Source organism: Pollachius pollachius, assembly GCF_949987615.1.
Source record: "Pollachius pollachius genome assembly, chromosome: 7".
Lineage (NCBI taxonomy): Eukaryota > Metazoa > Chordata > Actinopteri > Gadiformes > Gadidae > Pollachius > Pollachius pollachius.
The window spans coordinates 21,461,636-21,469,977 of NC_136940.1; the positions used below are offsets into that span (position 1 = coordinate 21,461,636).

The window sequence follows — 8,342 nt, forward strand, 5'->3', positions numbered from 1 at the left end:
TTATTCTTATTTTTAGCCTTTTATCTAATGAGGAAGAGAGCAATAAGAGGCAATAAAAATACATTCGCATAATCAAGAAACTCCAACTACAAGGTATGCCAAGCCGTAAAAGTGTGTAATTATTGACTTTGGCCGTATTTTTCCATGACCCCGTCGGAGACCAATTGGTTTCAGCAGAGCGACGGGCTGCTATTTAAGAACCCGGGAGTTCAAGGTGGCTCACATATCAGCGGGACACGCGCGCACACTACGCACCGGAATCGCTCCTTAACAGAGGAATACGTCTGAACCCGTTTTTCGCTCGTTTTGATTGGTTAAACATTTCAGGAAAGCATTGCTCCGGTATTTGGCTGCTTAAAGCATCAGTTTTCAAAGCAATGAAAGGGTGGCCGGTTCGATGTCTTTACTTTCTGGTGTTGAACGCAGCTGTGCAGAGTGTGACGTCCTTGGAAGAAGAACTCAGCGATTCTATTTTTGGTAAGCTGCCACTTAATTACTCTTTCACACAGATCCATCAATGCCTATGTCATAACCTATTCGTCTCGCAGATTCGCTACTCATTTTCGTTGCAGAGAATGAAGTAGCCCTGCCTACTTTAAATTGCTGGCATAAGGTCAATGTATGATAAACTATATACATTTGCAGCCATTTCTCCACTTTTCAACAGTTTATGATTAAAATCATGTAATTTAATGGTGGGATATATAGTGCACTGTTTATTAAACGTGAGCTCACGACACATTTTCAAATAACATTTAACTTTTGAGAAGAAGTTCAGTTTTACAGGGATTACGCCGTCCATAATTGTGCCAACAATCATGTTGGCTCAACCTCCCTATAGGTAGACCATTATTCCCGCTGCACATACACAATCTGGTCCTATGGTTTGGAATCTCTCAGCCCAACCCCCACTCTAAATACTGCAAGCCCACTCCATCCCCCATTACATCGGCTGTTGGGCTGTCAGCTGACCAGGAGCTGTCTGCAACAGGGGCAAAACCTTCAGGAGAGATTTGTCAGCCGTGTGAAAGAACAAAGCTGAAATATCTTGCTGGTTTCTAAGGATCCCCTGTCTGAACCCCAGCAACCTTTGTGCATGGCTTCTCATTAATGTGTGTGTGTGTGTGTGTGTGTGTGTGTGTGTGTGTGTGTGTGTGTGTGTGTGTGTGTGTGTGTGTCTGGGGGGCATACTTCAATGAGGGGCCTAAGGGGCCCGGGGCTCCCAAGAAACCAGTCAAGTTAGTCATGCGTCACCAGATTTCCTAGCCATGAGTCCGGTTTCACACATACATGTGACTTACGTAACTTTCTCTTAAACATGACTAGGGCCTAAACAGAGCCAAATCTAGGACTAAGGACGGGTTGTACGTTATTGGTTTAGGTATTCACCGGGACTTGCTTTCATCCCCGTCACTAGGAAACTTCCTGGATCCTTTGAAAGACCTGTTTGAGCCGAGAGAGGAGGAGAGCAATGCCACCGCGGTTAGGTTCTCCCTTCGCAAGCCCTCCATGCCAGAGGATGACCTCTGCTACCTCACCCCTGGCAAGCCTGAATCCCTGGCCGCCTGCAGCTTCAACTCCACCTCCAAAACCTTCCTAGTGATCCACGGATGGACGGTGAGTCAGAGCCCCAGCGACCACAAACCTGCTGCAGCTTGCCCCAGCCAATTAGCCCTGGTGTTCTCGTTGAACGCTGCTATTATATCGGCTAGTCAAGCCAGAAGACAAGTTAGCCCTTGTGTGGTCCATTTGCCTTTACATTTAGGGGATTTTGCGGACGCTTTTATCAAAAGTGACTTACAACCATTCATTCACACATTCACACACCGACGGCGGAGTCAGCTATTCAGGAGCAGTCAGGGGGAGGCGTCTTGCTCAGGGACATCTTGACACTCAGCTAAGAGGAGCTGGGGATCGAACCCGCCCTACCTCCTGAGCTACTGCCGTTTCAACGTGATCACCTGTGATTCAATTTTTGATCTAAATGTCTTTGTCGTGTTGTTCCGGACAGGTCAGTGGGATGTTTGAGAGCTGGGTGTCGAAGCTGGTGTCGGCGCTGTACCGTCGAGAGCACACGGCCAACGTGATCGTGGTGGACTGGCTGGGCACGGCGCAGAACCACTACATCGTGGCGGCCCAGAGCACCCAGGTGGTGGGCCAGGAGATCGCCAGCTTCATCGACTGGATCGAGGTCAGTGGTGGAAAGGAGCTCCACCGTTTGGTCATCTCAGTTTGGCCGTAGCCAACCTATGATAGCTCTGAACACGTCGGGAATAGACGACACACCATCACAATCACATGTCAAATGTAATCTAAATTTCACTCGTGCAATGCAAATTATGTGTTTTTCATAGATTTAATCAGGTGTGTGTGTGTGCGTCGTCCTCTTTCAAAACATCATAGTATCCCAGGTGTGTGTTTAACGTCATACATTCTCACAGGAGACCACCAACATGCCCCTTGAGAACCTCCACCTCATCGGCTACAGCCTGGGGGCCCACGTGGCTGGGTTTGCGGGGAGCCACTCTACCAACAAAGTGGGCAGGATCACAGGTAAACCCAGCAGCTAGAGATGTTCTCATACCATACTTCCTTCCCGACGCCAATTCCGATTCCTGAACTTTAGCATCGGCTGATACCGAGTTTATACCGATACAGCATCTAGCATTGTAACTTATAACGACACTTGTACTTAAATTTGATTTGCCTGTGTCGTAAATTAGCAAGTCACGTGATGGTATCAGATTGGCGAATAGACTTTCATACCCGCCGATACCAAATACTGTATTTTTCGGCAGTATCGGTTTTTCCGATACTGGTATCAGAACAACTCACCAGGACATTGCGCCAACACCCTACAGCAGCCGCGAGAAATCCATTGCAGGTGTTCTGAGCGGTTCTCCCCCCACAGGTCTGGATCCGGCCGGCCCTGACTTTGAGGGCCAACACGCCCACCGCCGCCTCTCCCCGGACGACGCTCACTTCGTGGACGTCCTCCACACCTTCACCCGGGGGTCCCTGGGCCTGAGCATCGGCATCCAGCAGCCGGTGGGCCACGTGGACATCTACCCCAACGGCGGAGGCTTCCAGCCGGGCTGCAACCTGCACGGCGCCCTGGAGAAGATCGCTAACTATGGATTGTTTGGTGAGGATAACCAGAGTGTCTCTGTGTGGAACGTGGTACATTTTGAAGGATGCAAGGATGCAGTGCATGCTGGGACAGCACTGCATTATTACTTAATGACTGATACGCAACTAAAAAGTCGCAGAATAACCACCATAGAATGGCCTCTTGTTTTCAAAAGGTAATGACCCCACAACCCCCCACAATGACCATGGATCTCAATCCATGGATCGAGGGCCTTAATAATACAATAATGAGTTTATTTAGTCTTTTAAGACTTCCAGGATGGCAAGGTTTGCCTTAAGTAGGTCACGGAACTAGTGACGTCAAAACATCCTTATGTCTCCTTACATGCGATGTTGGATAACGACTCAAAGGAGGCGAGACAACCGCAGGTAGTAAACACTCACAGACTCACACACGCTAATCGGGAGCTCCTTGCAGCTGCACGTCATCGCTTAATCTCTCCCAGCGGCTAACCGTGTTACGCTCGGACCAAACAATGCATCCATTGGCGGTTGTCGGTAAACCAGGGGCTGTGGGAATGCGGACCAGAAGGTCAGAGACGGCGTCTGCATCGCTGCAGAGTCACACAGAGATCTCCTCCACGCTGGCCCCTCCTCAAGGCTTTTAGTCACCAGGGCTTGGCCATTGCCAAAGTGAACAGAAGTGTCTTACAGTGAAAAACATGCTCCTAAACCGAGACTCACGAGCTCTCCCCCCCCCCCCCCCCCCCCCCCCCCCCCCCGTGGTTCTCTGTAGCCATCACGGACGCCGTGAAGTGTGAGCACGAGCGCTCCATCCACCTGTTCATCGACTCCCTGCTGAACGAGCAGACGGCCCCCAAAGCCTACCGCTGCAGCAGCGACCACATGTTCGACCGCGGCGTGTGCCTCAGCTGCCGCAAGAGCCGCTGCAACACGGTGGGCTACGACATCAGCAAGGTCCGCAAGGCCCGCAACGTCCAGATGTACACCAAGACCCGGGCCTCCATGCCCTTCAGAGGTAAGTCTGAGCACCCAGAGTTCGGTTACGACTGATCCGATTAAAGAGTTTGGCTGGCACAGGTCCCATGGGAGTGTCACTGTTGAAGTAACCGTTCTCTTTAATTTAGCTGTTATTTGAAGCTCTCCCAACGTGACGTGTAGAGTCTTTTTTATTTTTCATTTTTTCATGCAGTGTACCACTACCAGCTGAAGATTCACTTCTCCAGCAAGGTGAACCGCTCGGAGATAGAGCCTTCCCTCACGGTCTCGTTGTACGGAACCAAAGGAGACGCAGAGAACCTGGAACTCAAACTGTGAGTGGCCCCCTTAGGAAATGCTGGAATGCATTGTTTTTCGGAATGGGATTATGACTAGGATCAACGCATCAACGCATGTTTGATAACAATTGAATTGTGTATGAATGTATGAATAGCTCCATTACCAAGTCCTTGTAAACCACGTCATGGACAAGACTTGTAGCCCAAACTCACAACTCCCCCGCTCCCATCCCATTCCACCTGACGCAGGAAAGAGAAGATTGCGACCAATAAGACCCACTCGTTCCTTCTGGTGACGGAGCAGGACATTGGGGACCTCCTGATGCTCAAGTTCCGATGGGAGGAGGACAACGGCTGGTCCGCCTCCAGCATGCTGAAGATGGTGTCCTCCTGGTGGTCCGGGGACCCCGACAGCTCCGACATGGCGGTTCACAGGATCCGGGTCCGAGTTGGCGAGACCCAGCAAAAGTATGTTCGTCCAACACAAATACATGCGTGTTTTTTCGACAAAAACTATTTTCTTGCAGTAGTGCAACAGATAAGAGTCGCCGTTAAACTCGTAGTATTGTAGCATGGTGGCATAGCTTCGTAGCACAATGAGTTGTAACGTAAATTGAGACGTTTTCCTAGGCTAGCATATCAATCTGCCTACCGCCCTCAGGGGATGTAATCAGTGTGTAGCCTGTTTGTATGATTTCTTATCCTTGTTTATTCCCTTGGTCCCTTGCAGGCTGGTGCTGTGCGTTAAAGACCCAGAGGCTCTCAGTCTGACACAGGAAATCACGTTTGTCAAATGTAAGGCTGACTGGAGGAAGACGGGGGCTAACACCAGCTGGCCCAAATGGTGAGTCAGCTTGTGGACACAAGGCTAGGCACAGCATAAGTAACGTCATCAAAAGGGGAAGACGCTCAATTCGCAAACCTTTTATGTGAATTAATGTTGTTTTTCTTGACTTTCTTCTTTAGATTTACCCTGGAGAACCACTAATACCGAAGAAAAGGAGAGACCATTTTGACAAACCACAACAGCACTTAGTAAATAACTTTGTACAGTTGTTATTTAATGCCTCATGTCATATTACTGGCGCGTGTGTGTATATATGTGTACATAAATACGTGTGTGTTATTTAAAACCAAAGGTATGTGAATAGTATGTATTTTTTTGTAAAATAAGAGGTTTTTATTCAGGACACATAACTGTAAATGAAACGAGAATAATAGTAAATAACCTCACCGTGACAAGATAATGTTTGGTACGTCTCGTAACTATGGTACCCACATTCTCCCAGCCCCCCCCACCACCACCCCCGTTGATACGTAGGAACCTTTGTTCCTACGTATAAACGGGGGTTCCTTTGTTTGTCACAGTTTTTCTGAGTGGAAGCACTGAGCTGTTTCAGTAGGCCTCCATGTTTGCCATGCTTGTTTTACAAGAACAAGTGTTAGTCGTAGTGTGATGATGGATACATACCGCACGGTACATATTGTTTCCCTGCTGTGTAAAAGGGTAGTTTTATACCATTTCAATGGAATTTTTCCCAAATCCAAGTATTTTGTTATTCTTTTTACGAGGGGACACCTAAGAACATATAATCTCTCCTGCTGACATCTATTGAGTAAGACCAGCTTAATAGTTAAATAGACCACAGATGGAAAGGTTGTAAAGTCAGGGTTTATACGGACATTAAAGAAGGTTCTTCCTGGGGTCGTTTCCGCAGTGGGCACAGGTAGTAACACCTCTCCACACTGACATTCTTTGTTTTTATCTTTGACCCGACGGGATCAGAGCATTCACCACTGTCCTTCCCAGCTCTGTGGCGCTGAGGAAAATGTTTGTGTGCCTTAATGTAAACCTTTGCCAGATGTTGATAAAGGAGGTGCCTCATATCCAAGAGCATGGCCGTCAGATACATTTTGCACAGTTAATTCTTGTCAGATGGTCTCCATGTATGGTATTTATGAGGTATTTTTGATGGTACTAACATTGGTACTGGTCAGCATATTGTTTTGTTTTGAAGCTGTTACCTTCAGTTTTTTTTGTCAGTTCCTGATATTTACCCAGCCTTTGTCCAACTACTGTGACAATATTTAGCTTTTTGATTGAATTTGCTTTAATTGTAAAATTGTGTTGTAATTGCATAGGAGATGGTATTCGAGTTGATTTAAATGTTTTGTGACAATAATTGTTTCATGATTAATGGTCTAATATTCTATAACTCAATATTCCAATCATGATTTTATGTAATGAATGGAAAGGGGAGCATTTAACTAAACTATGGCACAATAGTGATTGGTACTGAACTTAATTTGAATTCCATAACTTTTTTAAAGTGCTTAAGGAAGAGGGAAATACTCACACTGTTACACCGGGGCAGATATTACTGCACTTTGCTACTTTTTGTACGACACAAAGAAGTCGAATGTACATACTTGTAAATATTTCATTTTTTCCCTGTAAATACTTTGAATAAACCAAATCTATAATGTTAAGGTCATCTCGAGCCTTTGATTTCCATTGGTAACCAACAAGTGCACCACTTATCTCAGAAGATAAGGCCTGACATCTCTGTGTCAGGGCGACCAAGCAGATATCCAAACACTTCCTCAGGATCATGTAGTAGCTTTATTGAAGCTAATGCACAGCAGTGCAGCGCAGAACATCCAAAATGTCTACTAGCGACGTGTCTTCTTGTCACTGGCGACGTGGATTAGGGTCAGAGTGGAGTCCGGTTGGACACCATTTTCTACGGGACTTCTCCTGTTCCTGTGGCTAGGACGTGGGGCTGAGAAGGAGACCGGCAAGGCTGACCAGCAAGGCTGGGCCTGAAGACTGGACTCTGCCCTTGGGAGCAAACAGAGTCCAGTGTATGGAGGAGAGTCCCATGGATCGGAGTATGGCCAGATGGCTCTAAATCTAAATCGACCAGTCGCTATGAAGACAGTGGCATGCAGACCTCCCCAAACTAGGCAGAGAGCCAGAGCACTCTTGGCAGGACTAAAACATTGCTTTCCACATGGACACGCATCCAGTGACACTTCACCCTCTTGTTGACAGTGTCCACAGAGGGACTACTTGTCTCTCCAGACGTTGGAGTGACGTAGGAAACCAAATGGGCACCGACCGGTCAGAAAGGTGCTGGTCTCGGTCCAGGTTAGTCGCGGCGGAGGTGGAATAGTTTACCTTTTTGCATTACTACAAAGCCGGTCTCACATCAAACAGGGTTAAGGGAAGCAGCATTCTTAGCTCTAGTGTTTAGGCAAGTAAGCGCTGTCCATGTTGCTGGTGTCCATGTTGCTGGTGTCAAGGGTGCGGTGGCAGACGCAGATGATACAACCCATCATAGCAGACAGCAGCAGGAGGGCCAGGAGAATAGCCCACCAGTAAGCCTAGGAAGGAGAGACGTCAAACACGTTTTAGACCGTTTCAATGGGAGGTCTTAAACTCAAATAGGCGGTTCCCTACGTATAAACTTAAACGCCATTCAGTCTCGAGTTCAAATGTTCAATTGCAGAGCACATTTCGTTGTAATGTCATTAGCTAGTTTCAACAATATGCACTGCTTTCGCAAGAAACATTACATGTGATGTGTCTGAATTTGTACCAGTGCATCACAGACCTAATTCAAACCAAGCAGGCTGCCAGATCGTTGTTTCACTGTTGTGGAAAAGCTCTGTTGCCATGTTACAGCCATACGACCTTTAACCTAATTCGGAGGACTAAGGTACACATATAGTAATGGTTATATTAAGAGGCCTCGAACAGAACAAGCCCAAAATTATTGTCACGGCTGACACCTCTCTCCCAAATGATTAGCCTTAAAGAAAAATGTCAAATATTTAAACTGTAATTGACATGCTGGGTATAACAGTGTATACTGGAGTATTAATGTTACAGAAGGGAGTTATTATTACTGATTCATTCTTTTTGATAAACAAAAACCCAGGTCACAATGG

General features: G+C 47.0%; 2 protein-coding genes across 2 annotated transcripts in view; one reads left to right on the forward strand and one right to left on the reverse strand.

Moving 5' to 3' along the window:
- Positions 1-239: 239 nt before the first annotated feature.
- Positions 240-6,883, forward strand: lpl2a (lipoprotein lipase 2 a). Its single transcript, XM_079740127.1, has 10 exons — positions 240-477; positions 1,418-1,617; positions 2,012-2,191; positions 2,442-2,553; positions 2,912-3,145; positions 3,887-4,129; positions 4,304-4,424; positions 4,638-4,856; positions 5,119-5,232; positions 5,355-6,883. Coding segments are annotated over exons 1-10 (1,524 nt in total). The 5' UTR covers positions 240-377; the 3' UTR covers positions 5,356-6,883.
- Positions 6,884-6,993: 110 nt separating this feature from the next.
- The window catches only part of LOC307078363 (disintegrin and metalloproteinase domain-containing protein 10), a 27,014-nt gene continuing 25,665 nt past the window's right edge, over positions 6,994-8,342 (reverse strand). Inside the window, exon 15 of the mRNA XM_079740124.1 lies at positions 6,994-7,775. Coding sequence (XP_079596250.1) covers positions 7,635-7,775 — 141 coding nt within the window. The 3' untranslated portion in view covers positions 6,994-7,634. The remainder of the gene's footprint in view (positions 7,776-8,342) is intronic.